This window comes from Terrapene carolina, unplaced genomic scaffold (assembly GCF_002925995.2).
Source record: "Terrapene carolina triunguis isolate 2854851 unplaced genomic scaffold, T_m_triunguis-2.0 Scaffold111, whole genome shotgun sequence".
Classification (NCBI taxonomy): domain Eukaryota; kingdom Metazoa; phylum Chordata; order Testudines; family Emydidae; genus Terrapene; species Terrapene triunguis.
Window position 1 is genome coordinate 28,783,011 of NW_020664462.1, and position 24,262 is coordinate 28,807,272.

At 44.8% G+C, this 24,262-nt stretch overlaps 1 protein-coding gene across 3 annotated transcripts in view; it reads right to left on the bottom strand.

The window, feature by feature from the left end:
• Window positions 1–17,450: 17,450 nt before the first annotated feature.
• The window catches only part of WAC (WW domain containing adaptor with coiled-coil), a 109,450-nt gene continuing 102,638 nt past the window's right edge, over window positions 17,451–24,262 (bottom strand). For all 3 annotated transcript variants that reach the window (XM_024223511.2, XM_024223505.2, XM_024223517.1), the window contains one exon: window positions 17,451–18,907. In XM_024223511.2, coding sequence (XP_024079279.1) covers window positions 18,838–18,907 — 70 coding nt within the window. In that variant the 3' untranslated portion in view covers window positions 17,451–18,837. The remainder of the gene's footprint in view (window positions 18,908–24,262) is intronic.

Genomic DNA, 24,262 nt, shown 5'->3' on the forward strand with positions numbered 1-24,262 from the left:
CCCAGTTCCCGCAAAAAACAATTTTTGGGGGGGCCCACAATTATTTGACAGTATCAACAGACTACAAATTTAAGAACAAAATACTTTCCAAATTTCAAATATAGGTCATCAATCTATAGGCAAAGCATTTCTGTTCACAGAAAAGCATTAGCAACTAGGGAAAAGGAAACCTCATTGGAGTGGGACACAGTTTGTCTTAGAAGCATATGAGAAAGTCTCATAAATGAAAACAACCTGTTGGATTCTCCAGTCCATTTTTCTGCCCAGGAAGAACTGTTCCCTACAATACATATCTACTTTTTGTTTCTCGCCTACTCTCTAAAGCCCTAAGTGGTGTGCTTTCACCCTTCCCTTCGAAGACTATATCAGAGCCTAAACTTTCAACAGGAAGCATTTTTTAATATGCAGCACGCATCAAGTATATGCTTAACTTGATAGCAGCAAACAGCATAGCTGCTACTGGCAGGAAATATTAACATGTGGGTTCTCCAACAAACTGAAGGTGTTTGACCTATTTCAAGGACTTCCAGAGTTAGAGAAACAGTGTCATTAGAAAAATCTATGCTAATTTCACAGAAATTGCAAATACAGCAACACCAAGACTTGCAAGACTGCACTTCTCTCTTATGATCCTTATAGAAATAGATCCCAGAGATTAATATAAGGTCTCCTTTCCACCCACCTCCTACTCTTTTTAATCCTATTTTCCAAATATTACTGTACTTTGCTGCTCTTTTCCATACCCTCTACAAGCATGAGAAAAGCTCTCATTATTTTTGGCCCAAGGAGATAGCATGCTTTTGAATCAGGAAGTGAGAGTTACCACCAGGGAAGTTGCGGTTTAGCCATAACTAGAGAGAACAAGAACTTAAGGAAGGTTAAAGTTTGTGGTCCTATTTCAAACATGCAAAGCTTATGTGATTTCAAAATCTGGCAAAACAATTCATCTATATCTAACAGTGATTTGCTCGTGGACCCAGCGAAATCCGTCTTCTGGAACATACAGCAGGAATCTGGTGTACAGGGTACCCAGTAAAGCTTGCTTACATAACTGCAAATGAGACATTTTGTATCCTAAATTTACCAAATATTAACAAGTCCTAATCTCTTAACAGCCAACACTCTCCCCTTTAGAGGTTCCTCCTGCCACGCCTTTCCGAGCTCCGGAATACTGAACAGCTTTGATTTAAAGAATGGATAAGTGAGCTAGCCATTTCCAAAGTTGTTGTGTCTTTCAGGGTTGGAGTTCTTGCTCCTTGCATTCCCTTCCCCACCTACCTGGGTCATTAATTTTACCTCCTTTGAGCCTCTCATCCCCTAAAATTCCAAACCTGTTGAAGTGATTTATTTGATTTTGAATGAGTTATGTTAAGAAATTACCAACAGGCCTATCATCAGTCAAGACCCTACACATGCCTGGCTGAAAATTCACATAACAGTTAATACAGTGATGGGTTAAGTACCTAGAGTAACTTTAGGGTTTGTTATATACCCCACAGCTACAGAAATATTTGCATCTGTTTCCTGACCATTTAGATTGGGAGTTTAAGAGGAAACATCATCATCTAAGGAAGTCATGGCCATAAATTTTCAAATGAAAATTTTCAAAATGTATTCACCAATACATATTGACTTCAATTTTCCATTATCAAGTTTTGTTTATAATGGCGATATTGACCTTGGGCCTGCCTCAGTGAATATTGAACCTGAGTCAAACAATGTTGGCATTCACCTTGATAGTCACACTCTGCCTATTCTATATTTTATTGATGATTAACAAGTTATGAATTCGGGTACTGATTAAAAATAAATTTGAAGTGATCTGAATTAGCTGCACAATATTTAATGTCATTTTTGTACATAACACTTCAAATACAAGAATGTAAGTTAATTAGGAAAACAAGTATATTCAAACCACACACGTTGAAGGTTTAAGCCCTTACCTGTTATTGGTCTTTTATATATAGTGAATTTTCAACATTAAAAATAATTCCTTCAAATTAGAATTATGCTTAATAAATAAGGACAGAACAGGGAAAGAACAGTTATTTGCCTTTTATTAATTGTGATTCTTCAAGATGATGTCATCTGTGTTGACCTCACTCTCCATGCACATGTTTCAGAGCTCAGAATCTTTTGAATGGCAGCATCTCTTAAGTTGTGGCTGCATGTGCTCATGCTCACCACCTGTGGGCATAACGGGCAGAGCAGCCACAACTGTCCCTCAATTCCCTTGCTAATTTAGAATGCCAGATAAGGAAAGAGCAGGGATAGAGGATGGGTCATGGGACCTACACAAATGATAGGATCTCGAAGAACCACCCATACTATAATGTAAGTAAATGCAAGTTACTTACTTGTAACCAGAGTTCTTTGAGATGATTCTGCATATTCACACTTATGGGGATGTCACCGCCTGGTGCAGCCCAACGGCAGGATCGTCTCCAAACAGAGCCCGTCAGTGCACATGTGCATCCCTTCCTTCCCCTCCCCCCTCAGCATCTCTGAATGTTCTGAGAACTATATAAAGGGGTACCGCTCCCTCTACCATTTCAATTCCTTCCATCGCTAACCCAGAGAAACCAAATTAGGACTCTTAAAAAGAGGGGAAGATGGGCAGGATGAGTGAATATGCAGAGTGTTCTTGAAGAATTCTGGTAACAAGTGAGTACCCTACATTCTTCTTTGAGTGGCTCTGCAAACTCTCACTTACAGGCCAGACTCAAGCAGTGCTCAAAACTCAGGAGGACAGAACAGAGTCCTAATTAAATAACGATTGAAGCACCGCTCTGCCAAACATGGCATCTGCTCTCGAAGCCAAATCCAATGGACAATGTTTAGTAAAGGTCTGGACTGACTTCCAACTACCACCTTACAGATTTCCACAATAACTACATGTTTAAGGCCAGTGAAAAACGCTGCCCACTGCTCCATTAAAAGGAGACCTTAAAACAGCAGGCACAGGGACTGCTGCTAACTTCTAACATTCAATAGTTAAGGTTGTGATTCTGTCACAGAGGTCACGGAAATCACAGATTCCGTGACTTTCTGCGACTTTCGCAGCTGCAATGGCCACTGCAGCTGATCCCAGGGCTAGCTGCTTGGGCACCCCGCAGCCAGCTGAATTGGGCGCTGCTGGAGCGGCCCCAGGGCCAGCTGCACCAGCCACTGCTCAGGTGACTGGCCCCGGGAGTGCCTATTTTACTAAAAATACCCATGACTAAATCTTAGCCTTATCAATGGTACATTGTTTAACCCACCTAGAAATAGTCTGAGCAGATATACTAAGAATCACATGAGTCACAGTGTAAGAAACAAATAATCTAGATTACTTTAAAAAACTCTTAGTTCTTTTTAAATAATATGCTGAAGTTCTTCCAGCATCTAAAGTATGTAATGCAGATGTCCCCTTTATTATCATGTTAAAAACCTGGACTCAGGTCTAAAAACTATCTTGTCAGTTCGCTCACCCTGAAGTTATAACAATAATAAACACAATTTTTACAGACAAATAATATAAAGAACACCCTGCCAACAGTTCAAAATATGGCTTCATAAGCATAGATAAGACCAAATTAAGATCCCATGGTGGAACTGGATCCGTCAAAGGAAGATACAGATCTTCATAAATCTTCCAACCATATAATGCACAAACAATGATCTACCATTAATCAATGCATGCTAAGCTGAAAAGAGCCACTGAATGAATTTTTAAAGAGGAATTAGATAACCTTTCAGATTTTAAGTGCATTAAATACTCTAGACTACACAGGATAGAAGCTGTAACTGGAGAACCAGATTTTCCCCCACCCAAGAAACAAATCTAGTCCAGTTCAAACAACAATACTCCATTGGGGACTGGTTTCTTGACTGGAGCAATACATTTTGAACTAACAAGGAACAGGAATGTTCAATATCAGTCAAGGTCCAATAGCTCAGGCTGTCAGATGCAGAGACTGAGGATCTGGATGAAGGATCCTACCCTGCTGCTGAGACAATAGGTCTGGAAACAAAGGGAGATCCTTGCCAACTCTGCCATCAAACTAACAAGGAGGAGGTTGCCGGAAACAGAACAATTTTCATTTTAGCAAACACCAGTTGGGAGAGAAAAAGCATGGAACTTCCTTCGCCATCAGACTCCATGTCACCTTCCTCAGAGTTAGAATAAATTTTATTTTGAGCAGTTAACCTTAAAAATAATCCATGTAAAAGTTTTAGTGGTCTGTAAAGACAGGGGGCTGAACCTCAAGTGATAAGCAATTTAATCGATTGATTATATACAATATTATTGTGTTATTAAAATGTAGAGTGAAGTCTTTTCTAAAAGCTAATGGCACACTGGTGATTAATATCATGGTGAAATACGTGTATTAACACTATAAGAGGAAATATAGATAGTTCATGATATTGTGCTTTTAAGTCAGTGACCAAGCAGGTTCCTTCCCAGACAGGAGAGAAGAAGAGCATGAGGTCATCCTGCCTCTTGAAACAAGGTCATTGAGCTCTGGAAAATATAAACAAAGATAGAAGCCATCTTTGGCATACATCACTAGACAGACAAGAAGCCAGAGCTCTTGCAAGCTGAGAAAGATGGGTCCTTCAACCAAGGAAGGGTAGAAGTCTCTGAGAACTGAATAGAGGTGAGAAACCTGCTTATGCAAAGACCTTTCACCTAGGAATAAAAGGAAAGCCAACGCCTTGTACTTCTGTGGAAAGTCCTGACTCAGGGAAAGTCAGCTATGGCTGTGAAGAAAAATGACTGGTGAGATAAGTTCCCTCTAAGCTGCGCAGCAGCCTATTAAGTGCTGCCCAAGTGCTCAGGGCTGCGGCGGGGAGATGCGCCTCTCCCCCAGCCCTGGACCTGCTGCAGCCGAGGTGGGAGGCACCCCTCCCCTGGGCCCCAACCCAGCCCAGCTTGGACCTGCCGCAGATGGGGAAGAGGTGCCCTTCTCCCAGCCCCAATGCAGCCCAGCTCCAGACCTGCCACGGCCAGGGGAGAAGCACCCCTCCTCCAGCTCCAACCCAGCCCCCGGAGAGGTGCCCATCCTGCGGCCCCAGCCCGGGAGCTGCTGCAGCAGGGAGAGATGCGTCTCCCCCCAAACCCAGGTGCTGCTGCTGCTGCCGGGACAGAGAGCTTGGGGGGGGGGAGAGTCCTCTCTCCCCGCTGTACCCCAGGGCAGCCTGCACCACAAACCCCTCATTCCCAGCCCTATCACAAGGCCTGCACCCCCACCCAGAGCCCTCCCCCCCCCGCCCCCCCCATAAGTCCCTCATCCCCAGCCCCACCCCAGAGCCCGCATCCCCAGCTGGAACCTGCACCCCCTCCCAACCCTCTGCCCCAGCCCTGATCCCCCTCCCACACTCTGAACCCCTAGACTCCAGCCCCGCCACATGATTTTTGTTATGTGCACCAATATGGAGGTGCTGTGTCACACTTCACCTCCATATTGGAGGTGCTGTGTCACACCTCACCTCCATATTGGTGCACATAACGAAATTAATTCCGCACATGCATGGGAAAAATTAGAGGGAACACTGGGTGAGAGAAACCATCTTGAACAAAGCCAGAATCTTGTTAAATGATGTTTTAGATTTTTAAATCCATGTTTTCACTTTTATTTGCTTGTAACCCTTTCTAACTTTATTCCTTTTACTTGACATCACAACCTATGTCCTGGTAATAAATTTGTTTTATTTTTACTATAAACCAACTTCATGGTGTGTTTGCAAGGAAAGGTGTTTTTATTCTAGTTAATAAACTCTGATGTACTTGTGTCATATAAGGGCACAATCCAGACAAATGGGTGGGGGTGGGCACATCACCCCCACCCTGCAACCTAGGGAGGCTCACAATGCCTTGTTGTAGTAGCTCCCACTTTGGCCACTCACAAACAGCCTTCCAGCATGCAAGGGGTGGGTGTGTGTGTGTGTGTGTGTGCGCGCTGCCAGCTACACCATAGCTCTCACCAGTCTCGGTTCTACTGCATCATGACCCCAACACACCCCCAATCCCAGATTTCCCCCCCATAAATTTATGTCCTGTACTGCCAGTACAAATATATTAAATCCATTATTCTTTTAAGGAAATAATATGCCATCTTATTGCTTTAAATAGAGTTGTCCAGACACTTCAACTTAAACACACTGGATTAGATAAAACAGTAATAAGTGTATTAACTGCCAAGAGTTTGATATTAAGTGAGTAAAAGTAGGACTAGAGAACATACTGATCAAATTTGCAGATGACACAAAGCGGGGGGAGGGGGGTTGCAAACTCTTTGGAGGATAGAGCTAACATTCAAAAGGATATTGATAAATTGGAGAACTGGACTATACACAGTAAAATGAAATTCAACAAAGACAAATGTGCTACACACAGGGGAAGAAAAAACAAATTCACAAATACAGAATGAGAAGGATCTTGTAGCTGGGTGGATCACAACCTCAATATGAGCCAAGAATGTGATGATGTTGGGGGGGGGGGAAAGCAATGTTGGGCTGCATTAATAAAGGCAGAGCATGCAAGTCACAGGAGGTGATAGTACTGCTCTACTCGGTGCTGGCTAGACTTCAGCTGGAGCACTGTGTCCAATTTTGGTCACCAATGTACAGAAAGGATGGAGAGATGAGTGACAAAGATGATCAAAGGGATGGAATGCAAGACATATATGCAAAGGCTGCAGGAACTGCGTATGTTTGGTTTGGAAAAGAGGAGATTAAGGTGTACATGATAGCTTGAAAGCTACCATAAAAAAAGATTGAGAAAAATTGTTCTCTTTTGCCACAGAGGGCAGAGCAAGAGGCAATAAGTTCAAACTACAGCACAACAGTTTTAGATTAAATCTCAGGAATAACTTCCTAACTGTAAGAACAGTAGGACAATGGAACAAACTGCCTAGAAAAGTCATAGCAACTCATTCAATGGAGATTTTCAAAAAGCGGCTGGATAGCCATCTGTCTTGGATGGTTTAAACACAAATCCTGCATCTTGGCAGGGGGTTAGACTAGATGACCCTTGTGGTCCTTTCTAACCCTATGGTTCTATGATTCTATAAGGCATAAAAGTCAGAAATGGTTACAAGAAAAATAAAGCTAAAATGCTTATTAGTATCTACTTAAGAAGCTAACTTAGTTGCAAAGCAAACTTTCTTACTACATGCTTCCAGCAAGGATATTGACCAGACTCTTCAGGTCAGGAACCCTCCCCCAGAGTCCAATGACTGTTTCCTTTTTGTCTTCTTAGGTGCGGAGAATGAGGTGGGCAGCGAGAGACAGAGAGGGGTGCCTTGGGGTGTTTGTCAAACTTTTTTTTAATAGTTTCAGTCCTCTTGAAAAACATTTCCAGCTGAGACCCAGGAGACAGAGGCTATGTGGAAGGATATTCCCTGCTGGTTTTTTTCACCTGTTTGAACTTCCTTTGTTTTCCATCCGTGCTTGATGACTCTGTTTACTACAAATTAAATGCAAATACAAATTAGGCAAATACACATTCCTTACTTTGTTTAGGACAGACCTGACTTCTGCCTGGGCAGGACTGTGCGGTTTGGAACGTGCTATCATCATACAGGAAAATCTTATAACTTCACGTACAATGTTGTCACACATTTTATCAAGACAATGCTGACCAAGAAATTATGAGTTTTCAGATGATACCTTACAATGTATACTTTGTACAAATAGTATTACAATAATGTGTTGGGTGTGAATATAGGGGTGTATTCCATCACAATGCTTTTGTCTCTTTAAAGCAGGGGTTCTCAGACTTTTGTACTGGTGACCCCTTTCACACAGCAAGCCTCTGAGTGCGACCCACCTTATATACTAAAAACACTTTTTAATACATTTAACACCATTATAAATGCTGGAGGCAAAGTGGGGTTTGGGGTGGAGGGTGACAGCCCGCGACCCCCCATGTAATAACCTGGTGACCCCCTGTGGGGTCCCAACCCCCCGTTTGAGAACCCCTGCTTTAAAGGAACAAAGCTTATGATTTCTCTGAACTGTCCAGGAGAGGGCTGGACATTGCACAGCGCGCAGTTTGTGGAAAATTTGGGAGGGGGTGTGTGGGGGTCACCTTGCTGATTGTAATCAAGGTTGGTGGAAGCTAGAGTGGGACTGTAGACAGGCTGTTGGGGTCAGAGCTGCTGAATCAGGGCTGGCTGCATAGCACACAGACATTCAGGTTTTGACCTGCATGCTTGTTGCCGACTGTAAGCGTCCCAGGCTGGAAACTATGGTAGTAAAACATTGTGAGGCACTCAGGGATACAGGGTAAGGAGTGACAACCCCTCACTGGTCTCGATTGCACACTGAACACCCTGACACCCATGCAGCAGGAAAGCACCCGAGATGGACTGACTGTTGCTTGCTGCACTTGTACTGAAGAGGTGACACTTTTGTTGAACATGGTTACAAACAGGTCTACAGTGGGCCAACCCCACCTGGAGAAAAGGAGGACTGTAGCCACGAACTCCTACACATGGGCACGGCAGAGGCCATGGACCTGGCCACCGAATCCGCTGCATCCATGACAGCTTACAAGGAAGCCCTGGCTATTGACTTCCCTCATCCACCAGTGAGGAGAACTCCTGCCTGACCTCTTAGGGAAGGAAGTCCTTGAACTTCAACAAGGAGTCCCACATGTTGAAGTCATATCTGCCCAACAGTGCCTGCTGGTTAGCAATCTGAAGCTACAGCCCCCCGGTAAACCTATCAAAAAGATCTAATTTCTTGGAATCTTTTGCCTTAGGAGTCACCCCCTGCCGACCCCGTCTTCCCCTTTTGTTGGCTGTAGACACCACCAGGGATCCTGGGGGAAGGGAGATGAGTATATAGGAGCTCATACACCTGTGCAGGGACAAAGTATTTCCTCTCAGGTTTTTTTGAGGCAGGGGGGAAGAAAGAAGTTACTGACCTTGTGCAGTAACCAGGGCTGCCTTTAGGATTTATGGGCCCCTATGCAGTATTGTTAAACTGATGCCCCATGCCCGACGGCAGCCCGGGCTTGCATGTGTATTTTAGATAAGGGTGGTCTTTTGAAGGATTTATTTAAAAAACGATGCAATTTAAGGTTAAAGATGGATACTCAGATTGTGCATCTAAAAATCTATGCAAGGATTTTTTAAAGATGTGCTTTTATAATCTTCAGCAACACAATTTTTAAAGCTAATTTTAAACTAAAGTCCTGTAGATTAACATGTTCTGAGTAAATATTACAGTAATGCACAACTGTTTTTGTCAGTAAATTCAGAAACTGACAGTATATACCTGGGGGTTGGCAAATGCTTGTTAAATGGCTTAATTACCACTTGAATGGCTCTTTAACAGTTTCAATGCTGAGCTAATAGGTCTGGCAGGCTGGAAGGCTTTTTCACTTTTAAGTACTAGATCCCCTCCGGAGGAAGACTCACCAGGCTGCAGCAGCCAGCTGTGGTGTGAGCCTGCAGGAAGGGTCAGAACAGGGATAGGAAGAGGTGAGAGGGTGGACACTAAGACCCAGGGGTGCCCCAAATTTTCGGGTGCCCTACGCAGCTGCGTATGCCTAAGGACACTCCTGGCAGTAACAATGGCTCTTTGAGATGTGCATCTCTATGGGTGCTCCACTGTAAGTGTATCTGCACCCTTAATTAGAGATTTTTGGTAGCAGTGTCCGTTGAACCAGCAACATGCGCTCTCCTTCCCTCACAGTCTGCCTCGAGGCTGCCTAGCTCCCTCAGTGCCTTCTCTACTGCAGACCCTGTATGGAGAACTCCAAAGCAGAGGGGAGGAGGGCAGGTTGTGGAGAACCATAAGGACACACATCTCAAAGAACCATTGTTACTGCACAAGGTGAGTAACTTCCTCTTCTTCGAATAGTTTCCCTACGGGTGTTCCACTGTAGGTGACTCCCAAGCAGTACTCACCCCTGGAGACTGGGACTTTGGAGTGGAGTCTGTTACTACAGAGAATACTGTGGAGCCGAAGATGGCATCAGAGGCTGAATTTCTGGTGATTAAATTTTCTGCGAAAACGTGGGCAGAGGCCCAAGTTGCTGCTCTGTAGATTTCCAAGATAGGGACATCTTTAAGGAATGACACTGAGGTAGAAATAGACCTCATGGAGTGTGTACGCACTCTGGATGGAGGCAGCAGGTTTTGCCCTTGATAACACCCATTTGGATAGCCTTGGAGCCGATATTGTGGAGGATCTGGATCTTTCCGCGAGCAAAAGGAAGAGTTTAGGGGACTTCCTGAAGCCCTTAGCTTTGTCCAAGTAGAATGCTAGTGCTCTTCTAACATCTAGCATACGCAGAATCGCCTCCCTGATGTCCCAATGTGGTTTTTGGGGAAAAAACAGGAAGATTGATCTGTTGATTCATATGGAAAGTGGAGGCAACTTTAGGGAGAAACTCAGGATGCGACCTCAGAATTACCTTTTCTTTAAAAAAAGACCGCACATGGTGGGTGTGCCATCAAGGCTGCTATTTCTCCTATGCAGCTAGCTGTGGTGATGGCAATTAGAAATGCTGTCCTCATGGACAGGTGTAAGAGAGCAAGTTGCCATGGCCTCAAAGGGAGGTCTAGTCAAAGCCCTAAGAACTAGGTTAAGATCCCAGGCTGGAGCGGGTGGTCTCAGATGCGGGAAGAGATTCCCCATGCCCTTAAGGAATCTACGAGTCAGCAGGTGACTGAACAGCGAGTATCTGTCCACCCGGCAATGGAAAGCCGGTTTCGCCACGAGATGTACACCTTAAGGTAGCTCAGTGAGAATTTTGACCTCTTGAGATCTAAAATATAGTGTAAAATCAAGGGAGGGAAGATGAGGTTGGGTCTATGTGCTTAGAATGACAACAAACTTGGAATCATTTCCATTTTGTAGGTAAGTATGTCGAGTGCTCAACTGTCGGATGTGTAGCAGCACATCTTTCACCTCGTCAGAGCATTCTACCTCTAAGCCTCAGAGCCAAGTCTGGCGGTGGAGGACTCACAGGTTGGGGTGAAGGATCAGTCCATTGTTTTGAGAGAGCAGGTGAGGAATGGGCCGAAGAGGAACCGGAGGACATCTGTGTCAGGTAAGAGAACCAGACTTGTCTTGGCCAAAAGGGGGCAATCAGAATAACTCTCGCTTTGTCTAACTGAATTTTCAACAGGACCTTGGATAGAAGAGGAAACTGGGGAAAAGCATACAAGAGGTCCCCATCCCATGGGAGGATGAAGGCGTCTCCCAGTGAATGTTTTCCCAGGCTGGCCCTGGAGCAGTAACAAGGATATTTCTAGTCCCGATAAGTAAGAGATCCATAGTCGAGGTTCCACAAAGGGCTAATATATTGCAAAGCACCTCTGAGTTCAGTTCCCATTTGTGGTTGCGAAAAAATTCTGACTGAGACTGGCAACTGTCACGTTCTGTATCCCTGTTAAATAGACAGATGAGATGAGCACATTGTGATGGATGCATCAATTCCAAAGTTTGAGTGCTTCTGTGCAGAGGGAGGCAGATATGGCACCCTCCTGGCAATTTATGTAAAACACACAGGTTATATTGTCCGTCATGACCTTCATGTGGGTGTTCTTAATAAAAGGCAGAAAGTGTGCACAGGCATTACTGACAGCCCTTAGCTCCAAAGATTGATATGGAGGGTCACTGCTGTGGAAGGCCACTTGCCCTGAACCTTGTGGTTGTGTAGGTGAGCTCCCTAGCCTATTAGGGAAGCATCCGTCCCATTTCAGGAGAAAGGCATCAGTCATTAGAGTCAGCATTGATGGTGGTCACACAAATGGAATGCCTGCTCGGATATTAGGTGGGTCTTTCCACCAATCCAGAGAGCACTTTACTGCGGAGGGCAGTGAAAGCAGTTTGGTTAGTCTGTCCCTGTTGGGGGAATAGACAGAAGTGAGCTGCATCTGAAGACACCATGAACATCCAGGCATTTGGGATGACAAAAGTGCATATATGACCTAGCAGCTGCAGGCAGTTTCTGGCTGATGTTTGGAGCTGGTCTGGACTGTCTCTATGAGACTTGTAAGGGTGGTGTGTCTGTGTAGCAGGAGAAATGCTCTCACTTGTACTGCATCGACGTTGGTGCTGATAAACGTCAAGTTGCTGTACTGGGGTTGGTATGCCGCTACAATGGAGAGAACCTTGGAGAACACCCTGGGTGCAGCAGTCTGTACTGATAAAGGTCCTGCCCAAAGGTAAACCATAGGAATCTCCTGTACAATGGTTGTATAGAGATATGGAAGTAGGCATCTTGTAGGTTGAGGGCCAGAAATCAATCTCCTTGCTCTAGAGCTGGAATGACAGATAGCATGACCATCTTGAGCTGCTGCACCTTCCTGTTTAATACTCTTGAGATCTAGAATGGGCCTCCAACCTCCCTTTGCATTGGGGATCAGGAAATAATGGGAGTAAAATCTCTTGCTCCTGAGTTGCGCCGGGAATGGTTCTGTGGTCCCTAGGCATAACAAATTATCTACTTCCTGATGATGTAGGGAAGAAAGATGTGAATTGAATGGCATAACCCTTTGAAAAAATCTCCAGATCCCAACTGTCAGGGGTGATATTCTCCCAGCTGCTGTGAAAGAGGGCCAGGCAACTTCCGAAGGAGTGTGACAGGAGTGTAGATGGCAGCTGATGTTGCAAGGTATAATTGTTCAGGCCCTCAACCAACCCATCCAAAGTGCTTAGAGGAGGCAGTCTGGGGTTGCGGATTGGGGTGCTGACTGCTTCTGCTTTTGAGCCCTAGTCTTCTCACGCTGCAGCTCGTAACAGCGCTGAGATGGTGGATATTGAGGAGATTGTGACCTGTGCTATGGCTCAGAGCTATATCTTCTTTTCTGTCCCACAGTGTAGATTCCCAGGAAGCAAAATATGGCCTGCGAATCCTTCAAGGTGTGGAGAGAAGAATCTGTCTTCTCTGTAAAGAGCTTGGGCCCTTCAAACTGGAGATCTTCTGCAGTTCTTCGGGCAACCCAAAAAGGTGTAGCCAAGAAGCCTGTCTCATTACCACTGTCATTGAGACAAAGCGGGCCGCTGTATCAGCTATGTCCAGTGCAGTCTGTAGCACCATTCTGGCTATTAACTGACACTCTCTGACAATGTCCTGTAACTGCTCCTTTTGCGGCTCTGGTAAATGCTCCAGAAATGCATTGTGTTTCCCATAATTAATAAAATCATATTGACCATGACATCTTGGTAATTCACAACTCTAAACTGTAATGTCACCGACAAATACTGTCCTCCCAATTTCGATCGTATGGGGTTGACTTGGCATGATGTTGCTTGCCTTGTGCATTAACCGTATGCACTATGATGAAGCTGGATTGCGGATGCTGAAATAGGAGGTCTGCCTTTTTGGGAGGGATGTCATTTTTTTGTCAGCTCTCTTGCTGGTTGGTGCGATGGAGGCTAGTGTCTGCCAGATTACTTTTGCAGGATATAGAATCGCCTCATTCATTGGCAGGACAATTCTGGATGAGGAGGAGGTGTGCAGAATATTCACTAGCTGGTGATGTGTATCTGCCACCTCTTGGTAAGATCCAGAAAGTTCTTTAATTCATCACCTAATGGGGGGGGGGGGGGGGAAGGGAGCATTACAGCCTCATCTGGTGGAGATGAGAAGTTTGCTGGAGGCGTAGCTTCCCCTTCAAGCCCTTCTTCCTGCTCTGCAAAAGCTTCCTCCTCCCCCCACTCTCTCCAGCTCAGGAGCTCTGGACAGTCAGGTTGTAGGAGACTCTCAGAGAGTCCAACAGATAGAGACTGGATGGCCACAACATGTAAAATGTGTATGTCACCCCAGGATCCCAACGCCGGGGGGGGGGGAGGCAGAAGGAGAAGGGTATGAGCGCTGGGGTTACACCACAATCATGGGTCAGCTTGATGGAGTTGAGGAGGACCCTTGTGACGAGGGGCCAGAGAAATGATCTCCTCTGCTCACTGTCAGACTCATCACTGGGTAAGGGTGGCACTAACTGGGTATTGGTGGTACATGGCCCAGTGCCGTGTGTGATTCTGGGCACGGGAATGTGCTTGGTACCAGAGCCCCGGTACCGAGTAATGGGGATTGCGGTTCTTCCCCAACCATCAGGTCTCCAGGGTACCGGAGATCATGCAGTACACAGTGGGCTCACTCGGTACCATGAAGGAGTGTCTGTGGTATGTTGTCAGTAACGATGGTTGAGAAGGTGCAGAGCACTCCCTAGATAGGAGTTTGTCGCACCTAGTACCAAAGGTTTTCTCGGTGCCTCTCTTTTAGAGATGGTATGGTAACTGTCTTTTTCCTTGGGGGCAGTACCGCTGCCTCAGAGCCTGAGCCCCTGGCTCCAAGCAGTGCGGCAGAGCTCATAGCAGAGGCCCCCTTCTGGGTACCATGCTTCTGTGCTGCCGGTGCCAAGATGGCAGCACTGGGGAACCCCTCTGGTTGACCAATGACCCAGAGCCCTCTCCTTTCCCCTCCCCCGAACCTTTTCGTGGGGGGTCTGTTTTTTTTCTCACAACTCTACTCCTTTGAAGTTAAGGGCTCCGGGGATGATCCGGGGTCGGCACCAGAGTCTCCTGGAAACTGAAGTGGTTTCTCCCTAGAGGGGTTTTAACTTCCGTTCTCGGGTTCTGCGAGACCGCAGTTTAGCTGGTGGCAGCGGGAGCACGTCTGACAGATATGGGACTCTCCCAGGCTCAAGACACAGTGAGTGTGTCTGGCCATTACAGGAATCAACTCCTTGCAAGAGAGGCACCTCTTGAAGCCAGGAGAGCTGGGCTTGCCTGTGAGGGGGTTATCACCCTCTAATAGTGAGGAATGCAGAAGAATTCTGTTCATTCATCCCCCTCCTTTGTTTTTGTTTTAACTGGGGGGGGGGGGGGGATGGGACTTACAGGGCAGGAAACAAAACTAGTTTTTTCCTTTTTTAATCTGAAAGGGGTAAAAAGGAAACACTCTTAAAGAGAACAAAAGAAACAAAAATAACTACTGCTAATGATGCAAATAACGAATGGACAACTGTTTGCTCCATTGAGGCCAAAGGCGATTGAGAAGGAACTGAGGGGGGTTCGCCTTGAGACAGACCATGACGGAGGGAGAGGGCATGTGCAGGCTCAGACACTGCTACCAAAAATCTCCAATTAGAGGCACAGGGACGCAGATACACCTACAGTGAAGCACCCATAGGAACACTACTCAAAGAAATGTAGGTTTCACACAGGGCTTTCACTGGGTTTATAATGGCCTCATTGAGAGGGGCAGTGCTACTTTTGACAGGCCTGCCATAGCCAGAATGAAAACCAGACTATGGGAGGATTCCTTTACTATCTAAGCCTTTAAACCCAAGTTTAAGGGCACCCTCTTCAGCAGCTCCTAGTGGGCCTCATAGTCATCCTGGGGAGGCAACATGCCTGTCTCTGACACAGCCTCATCTGGGGATGAGACTTCTTGGATGCCACTGAGTAGGAACATCTCAAATGGGACCCTGGGATGGGGTAAACCCCCACAAGTTCCAAAAGGGCCACTGAATTGGCAAAGGCTGGTGACCACTAGGCCAAGCACTCAATGGTACTCTCGTGCCAGGGTCCACGGAAGTGTAGGGATGACTCAAGTAGCAGCCGGGGTGACTCCTTAGATGAAAGGAATATGACCCAAACTCCGATTCCAATGAGCCTCCCTCCGGTGATCATGGAGGTGAGGTTCCTATTGGTGCCAGAAATCAGTGCCAAGACAGGAAAGCTTGCATGGGGGCCAGCATGGATGGTTTCCCTCTGGATGGTACCGTAGGGCCCAGAACCAAACGGCAACAAGGGGCTACATGCTCTCTCCTGTCCACAGATGCCATCAACACCTGTACTGACAGCACCGTACAGTGCTGGTTCTGCACTCTCCTTCCGGTGCCGACGGTTCGTCTGGTACTGGACTCAATGATATCTTCATAAAGGTCAGAGTCAACAGTGCCAACTGCAATGCTGAGGCAGAGGAGGGGTTTGATGTAGGTCGCACTCCACTCTGTTCCCCATGCCTGGCCTTCTTCGGTATCAAAGAATGTCCCCTCTCGGCCAGCTACTTTCTGTGCTTTTTTCTCGGCATCAGGGATAGTGAACAGTGCCAGGACTGCTGCACTGTGGGAGGTGCTTGGTGCTGAGGCCAACCAGCTCGACAGAAGGTCTCAGTGCTGCCTCCATTAGTACAAACTTTAACTTGGCCTCATCTTCCTTCGTACAGGGTTTAAATTCACAGCAGATCTGACAGCAATCCCCAATGTGAGCCTCACCCAAGCACTTTAGGCAACTAGAGTATGGGTCACTCAGAGGCATAGCCTTGTTGGAGGAGGCACAGGGCTTGAAGCAAGGAGTCTGAGGCATACCTCAGCACTGGGAACAGACAAAACTCCGCTAACAGAGAAAACCAACTATTCTAACTAAGACTAAAAACTATTTACAAACACTAACTATATACAACTATGATGAAAAACAAAGACCACTAAGGAAAGCTCGCCAAAGTAAAGAGAGCAGTTCCAGTGACCATCATGGATAGTAAGAAGGAACTGAGGGGGGCGCAGGATCGACTGGACCCTTTATATTGCAGCTATGAGCGTGTGGAACCAGAGGGCACCTGAGCCACCCCAACGGATACCAATGAGCAAAAAATTTCCGGCGACTGTGCTGGGGGCGCAAACACATCTACATTGGAATAGATACATTCAAACACTTGAAGAACAGGAAGGCTCAAAGTGGGCAAAGAAAAAGAGAGAAGGATGCGCCATCTCAAGCCACAGGCAGTTGAGAAGGAACTGGAGTGGTGGTGGGTCTGCCCCTGCCCATATTTGTTCTTGAAATAGTGTCTGTGTGGGTGCTCAATCTTAGGCTGTGCGTGCATCCATGTACTCTTGATCACAGATTTCTGTCAGCAGCGTCCTCAGGTCCAGCTGTGAAGGAAAATGTACATATTTTAGGCACCTGTCTTGACTGCATTCAGTATCACTTTCACAAATAAAATTTCATTAAATATTCCTGATGCTAACTTTTAACATGTTATAAATTCTGAAGAGATAGAACCACAAAAAGCAACTTCAAGTCCAAACCAAGTGTAAGAACTACTTTGCAGTCTTTGTATTCTTATTTTGTTTTGGACTGTTACAGTAATTTTGATTTCTGAGAGCACTGCCAGTGGGACTTAAAATTTACACTGGTTAAAAAAATGGCTTTTTGAGACCGCTTGTAAGACGTAACAGGCTATACAAAGAATTTAGCATCTCTTTGGTACTGAAAGACATAATTCTGCAGAAAATAACCTTTGGGTGCTGGCAGTTTTGAATATATCTGAAGGTGTGTCAACAGCATTAGTATTTTAAGAAGAGGACTTTAGTCTACTTCTAGCGTCTTCAAAAGATTTTTTTTAATACACAAACTTTTGAGATTTACACATTTCTGGAAGCATCACAGTAGCACCAAGTCATGACTTTAGAAGATTTTTGCAAAGAAAAAGCCAAATTTATTTTATAGTAGCAATAGTTTCTTTTTTTTATTTTTAATATACTTTAGGAAACAATATACAAAGCTGAGCTTTTCCACCATTTTCAAACAGTGGGTTGCTCCAATTACACAAGTTCAGCGTTTTGTGATGGCTAAGAACAGCAGTCAGCACCAGACTTGAACAGTTAGCTACAACACAAACATCCTTCAAAATGAAATGTCATAATAGCAAGACAGGTAAACCAGGAGTTAACATATGACAACTGTTGGGGAGGTGTCTTAATCATCCTTGTTGAATTTTATATTTAATTAATTATTTTATACACAATTTATTGTTTACAATTTTTAAACAAAACCTCCCTTGAGAAATTATTTCAATTAAGTACAAAAATGTTCAACAAGAATAGTTCTGATAAAGAATCCCCAAATAGACCAAATTCTAATATGCGCTGACCAAAGGAAATGAAAACCAGTGTTTCATTGTTTTAACATGTTTATTACAACAGATACAATTCACATCTGACTAGCTTTTTCCTCTTTCCCCTCCCACAACCATGTTAACATGTTCATTGGGCTATTTCCTTATATTTGAGCAAGTAATGTACTTTCAACACACATGCCCAGCAGTACTATAAGACCATTCTTACAGGGTGCAAATGGAAATACGTTTCAATAATTTATACAAACAGTGGGTTATGCTCAATCACTGCAATTTTAAGCTACTGTACACAGGAATGAAAAGATTATAGAAAAAGTGCCATAGCAACAGTGCCTTAAGAAAGGAGAAAATTAGAAGCATTAAAAAACTGATAAATCAGATTTAGGATTTCGGGGGAAATGGAACACAGAAAATGAAAAATGTTTCTCTGTAAAACAGAAATGGAGAAGCACTGCTCTTGATTCGGTGCAAGTGTGGAAACAGTTGTTTCATGATATTTTGTACATTACCCAAACTGTTCCAAATTGTTGCAGCCTTACATACAGATCGCCTGGCGCTCGCATTGAATTTTAAGAAATGCAAGATTTCTGAATGATAAATTAACTAAAAAAGAAAGCTAATTTTGCAGACAGGTTTACATGTAAAAGGCTAGGTATTTAGCCACCTCAGCATTGATTAGTTTTGGATGTCTAAGCTCTGATACACATGGCTTCCCATGGCTTCACTCTACAAAACATATTTACAACGTGAAGAATACATCTACAAGAAATCTACATTTCAAGGGTTTTACAAATCATCCTTGTATCTTTCCCCTTGAATTGACTCCCTCCTGTCCCCTTCCCCTTGTCATCTCTTTTGCCCAGCTCAATGGTCCAAAGTCTACTCAAATGCAGCTCAAAAATGTTAAGACTGGGCAACCAGTTTTACAGTTCCTGTACTCAAAACTATGTGCAATTATTCACAACTTTTCACACCATGAAGGAATTCTGATTCTTTAGCTTTTCAAGTTCTTTAATTTGTTGCCTCAAAAATAGTATCCTGCAAGACAAAATAGAGTCAGATTAGTATAAGAACTTTCATTATATTCTTAGATTAATATTCATATTAAATATAAGTCACAAACATTTCAGTTAATACCATGCCTAAATGACACCTTAGTCAAACTGGATATTCATTTCACATTACTTTAACTTTGCTAGACTGATAGATCCTCCTTGGTAAAGTATAGCTACCACAGAATGTAACTGCATAAATCTCAAGTATTTAGATTAAATTTTTGTTTTTTAATAAAGGATAAAATTACTGGATCTAAATACAATTAACAAACCTTGACACTTAACCTTAATATATGCAAGTTAAATTAAGGTCCAAGGGAACACAAGGGAAGACAACATTCAGTACTTGAATGCTACAGAGAAAGGCATCATGTCTGTATATGGCAGAATACTATCCTGGGTGCTGGGCTACAATTTTACCATGCCCTTTAATAAGGCATATCCAGATACCTCCCTCCTCAGGCAGCCCCCCTGCCAATGCACTGGGGGAGGGGCATGGCAACACACCCATCTAAACATGCCCTCTCTCAGACAGAGTACTGCCAAAAGCACTGGCCAGACTCTTCCTACCCTACTCTTCACCCACAAGCTGGGAGAGTGGAGGAGCTACTCACGTGCTCTCATTTCTTTAGTAAGCTGTAATAGCCAGACATAATCTGGCCAAGTGTATTTTGTTTAATTTTATAGTATATTTATGGCTTTATGTATCATGCAACCTATTCTAGCAGTTCTAAACTTATACACTTTCTTAGAGTCATGGCTTGGTAGAACAGAAAAATTTTAAAAGGTATTTTGTGTTCTACTGTCTGACAAAATACCAGTTTAAAACAATGGAATCCTTACGGGCACCAATACAAGAAAGCTCTCATGACAGTTTAATTTTTAGGGCTAACAATTTTGTTGGCATCCCCATTATAGAACTGCATTTTCCTCTACTGAACTTACATAAATAGTAACTCAAGTTACGTGAGCCTTCGGTTTAGACACTGCTTTTTCAGAACTAATGCATATTGTGTAACTTGGTGCTGAAGTGCAATGGGACTGAATGAATTATGCAGGTACGAAGATCATCATGAAATCTTGTTATACACTAATATTCCATAATCAGCAGTCTTTTTAACAGATACTGAGAAAGCATGCTATTTCAGCAGAATTTTGGTAAAACGTTTTTTGAAATTTATCCGATTAAGGGCAATTAAGACAACTGCCCTTTGAACCTTAATATCTTATAATGCAGGTAAAAAATAACCAGAGATGCAGTTTAAAACCTAATGGACGTGCTTGTGAAATGTTTCTGGCTGACAGCGCGCCACTTCACACACTTCCAAAATGGAAAGGTGTCCTGAAGCTCCAAAAGACATACTTGAGACAAACTCTTGTTCTGCCTAGTGGATGAAAAACAAATCTGTGCTTCAAAACCAGTAATTTACATATTTTGTTTTTCTTCGGTATCTGAGGCTAAAGCTCCAAATACCCAGAAATTATGGAATGCATATACATTAGATATATCAGTTTGAAAGATCCCAGACTTTCACAAAGCTTCCTTTGCTGGACTTGCCATCTGTGCCATCTCTTCCATTCCTTTGTGATGACAGTAAAGGCAAGCTGGCATTAAAAAAAAAAAAAAAAAAAAGTAAAGTTCCCTAGGAACATGTAATGTAAATACAGCAAGGTAGCACTTACAGCTATAGATGTACACTGAATTCTAAAGTGTCCAAGGTTTATTCTAGATTTTGCATTTGATTTTAATTTAACTAGAGTAATTTCTTTAAATCTTCTTACTGTTACCTTATGAAGGGGTTAAACACCCCTCCAGAGATGAGCTAGAAATTATCCCTGTAGGCTTTATTTCATCCATGAGAAGCCAAATTGTTTGTCCAAACAATCACTTACAATAAGAAAATTTAAAGAAATTACTCCAGTTAAATTAAAATCAAATGCAAAATAATTTAGAAAAAACTGTCCATCATGAAAATCTTAAAGTATTTTACAAACTATCTATTCTGTACACAGGTATCACTTCATGCACCACTGAAATGCAGCCATTTCTGATGTAGAGCACAGCAGCTGTTTAACAAATGCACAGCATCACTACAGCTGTTTAGGAGAGGAAATGAAAAACAATATATCCAAGTGAAACTGCAGGGAGAATTTTAGTAATCAGAATTAAAATGGAAGTTAAACAGGAAACCAGGACTAACATCCTTGATCATAAAAAGTGTCATCTGGTCTAATACTGACCTCAGTTTTGTATCTTGTCCTGATAGTATTTTTAATAGCTCAGTGTCCTCAGCACTATGCAAGGGCAATCAGCCAGTAATTACTCAAAAGGTGAGAATGTCACATACTAAATCACCAGTATTTACTGAAGAATCTTGAAATCTTCTTGGAAGTCTCATCTAAATATTGACAAGAACCAACTTTACCTAGCTTATGAGATCAAACAAGAGCAGCTCAACTTGCTGTGCCTCAAGACCTAATAAATAATTCAAGCGTACAAATCATATCAAGTGGAACTATATAAACTGTACCAAATTTACAGATGTGATAAGCATAACTAGATATTTTAGTAGAAGCATCTAAATTTGTGTAAGCTGATCAGATTTACCTAGCGTGCTAATGCATGTGGAACACAATTTCTTTTCTATCCATGGAATAAAAAGAAGTATAGACATTGCATAGCTGATCTGTTCACTGGAGATTGTCAAGAGGCATCTGTGTGGGAAATATGTAAAATGTATATCAGGGAGAAACCGGTTACCTACCTTTTCGTAATTGTTGTTCTTCGAGATGTGCTGCTCATGTCCATTCCATTCTAGGTGTACACGCGCCCACATGCGCGGTCGGAGATTTTTGCCTTAGCGGTATCTGTAGGGCCAGCTGTGGGGCCCCCTAGAGTGCTGCGCTCATGTGTCGGTATATCAGGTGGCACCGGCTGTACGCCCTCTCAGTTCCTTCTTGCCAACAACTCCGACAGAGGGGCAGAAGGGCAGGTAATGGAATGGAATTTCCTGCTACCCAGCAAGACCTGCTGAACACGGGCTGAGCATGCATATTCATCCATGCTTAGCCATACAGTAGCCAAGCCATCAAGTGCTACGCTACCAGGTTCAGGTGCAAAAGGCTGCCGTGGTTCTGGGAGAGCAGATCTGGTCAGAGGGGCAGTTGCAGCGGGTTGGCTACTGAAAGGCTCAGCAACGTGCCGAACTAATGCTGGTGAGGCCATGTAGGGGCTATTAGGATAATTCTTGCCCTGTCTTGCTTGATCTTCACAAGGACCCTGTGAATCAACAGCACTGGTGGGAAGGCATACATCAGCGCCCCCGACCACGGAATGAGAAAGGCATCTGACAGGGAGCCACTGTCCATCCCCTGGATCAAACAGAACACGTGGCATTTTCAGTTCTGCCTGGATACGAACAGGTCCACACGGGGAGTCCCCCACCTCTGGAAGATTATGCTGACCGCCTCCGGATGGAGTGACAACTCGTGGCGAGAAAAGTCGCCAGGACGCTCCCAGTTTCGGGCAGGTGCGCAGCTCTCAGATGAATGGCATGTCGCACACAAAAAACCCGAAGGCGGAGAGCTTCTTGACAAAGACCTGGCACCGCCCTGCCTGTTGATGTAATACATCGCAGCTGTATTGTCCGTCAGGATCCATACCACCTTGCCCTTCAGTGGAGCAAGAAAGCCCGCAGGCCAGGCAAATCGCTGAGCTCCCTGACATTGATGTGGAGGGCCCGATCGTCCCACAATCAGCGACCCTGCCCAGGTCCAAATCATCGGAGACCAGGGTCAGTGATGGGAACTCCCTCCAACACTGACCCAACCACCAATCCAGGGACAACCTGATGTAATCAAGCACCCTGACCACCCGGTCTAGGTCATGCCCGTTGGGGATGTAGACCAACACCAGCCACGCTTGCAGAGGCTGGAGATGGAGCCGAGGGTGTACACGCAGCCATGTGGCCCAACAATCACAGGCACGTGTGAGCCATGGTGAGCAGGTGACTCTTTACATGGGAGATCAGGTCTGACATGGCCTGAAAACGCGCTTCCAGAAGGAAGGCTCTGGCTCACATGGAGTCGACAACCACACCAATGAACTCTATTCGCTGGACCGGCGTTAAGGTAGATTTTTCTCGTTTATTAACAGACCCAGGTTGCAGCAGGTGGAACGCACCAGACTGACGCTCCTTTGCACTTGCTCCCGAGACCTGCCCTTCATGAGCCAGTTGTCAAGATATGGATATTCTGGACCCCTCAATGTCTCAGGTAAGCAACCACTGCAGCCATACATTTTGTGAACACTCTCAGGGCTGATGAGATGCCAAAGTGCAGCACAGTGAATTGAAAATGGCATCCGCCCACTATGGAACAGAGAAAACAACTGTGACCTTGGAATATGAAAATAAGCGTCCAAGTCGAGGGTGGTGTACCAATCTCACGGATCCAGGGAGGGGATGATGTAGGCCAGGGAGACCATGCGAAACTTCGACTTTCTGAGAGACTTGTTGAGGTGACGCAGGTCCAGAATGGGTCCCCTTTTTGCTTTCTGGATTCGGAAGTAGCAGGAATAAAACCCTTTTCCCTTCATGTCCCAAGGGACCTCCTCCACCTCTTGGACAAGGAGTTGCTTCTCAGAAGGGTCTCTGAAGAGGGACGGGGAAGAGAAGAGGGGAAGGTGAGAGGGAGGGGTGGCCAATAATTCCAGGATACAGCCCCAAGGTAGTATGTACAGCACCCTGTGGTCCAAGGTGACCCGCGACCAGGTCAAACTGCAGGGACAAAGATGGTTGAGGAAAGAACAAGGTGGAGCCGGGAATCCAGTGGCCAATGCAGTGGCCTTATTGGAGTGTGTGGGTCATGCCAGTGATATAACAATGCTCCCTTCACACCGCTCATCTTCTGCCATCTCGGAGCAACAGCTGGTAGCACCGGGCTCGGTGCATGGGACCCGCTCGGAATTCCCCGGAATTGACTGGGGTGTCGCTCTTGAGCACACCTTCAAAAGGAGCGCTTCTGGCCCCCAGGATGTTTTGCTGGGCTGGGCTGCATGGGTCAGCAGGAGGAGGAAAGGCGGCAACGACTAAAGCTTGTGTCTCTATCCCTTCTCCTTGCAGACCCCTGCCACGGCTTTGGCGGAGGTGGTGGCTGGAACTGCTTTCATGCAGACTGCGGTGTATGCATGCCCAGCTAGCGAAGTGTGGCTTGGAGTGTCCTTTAACCCGTTCAGCCTTTCATCAGTCTGCTCCAAAAAGAGACCGTTCCCATCAAATGGGAGGTCCTGGACAGAGGTCTGCATCACTTGGGACAGGCCGGAAGTCTGAGCCAGGAG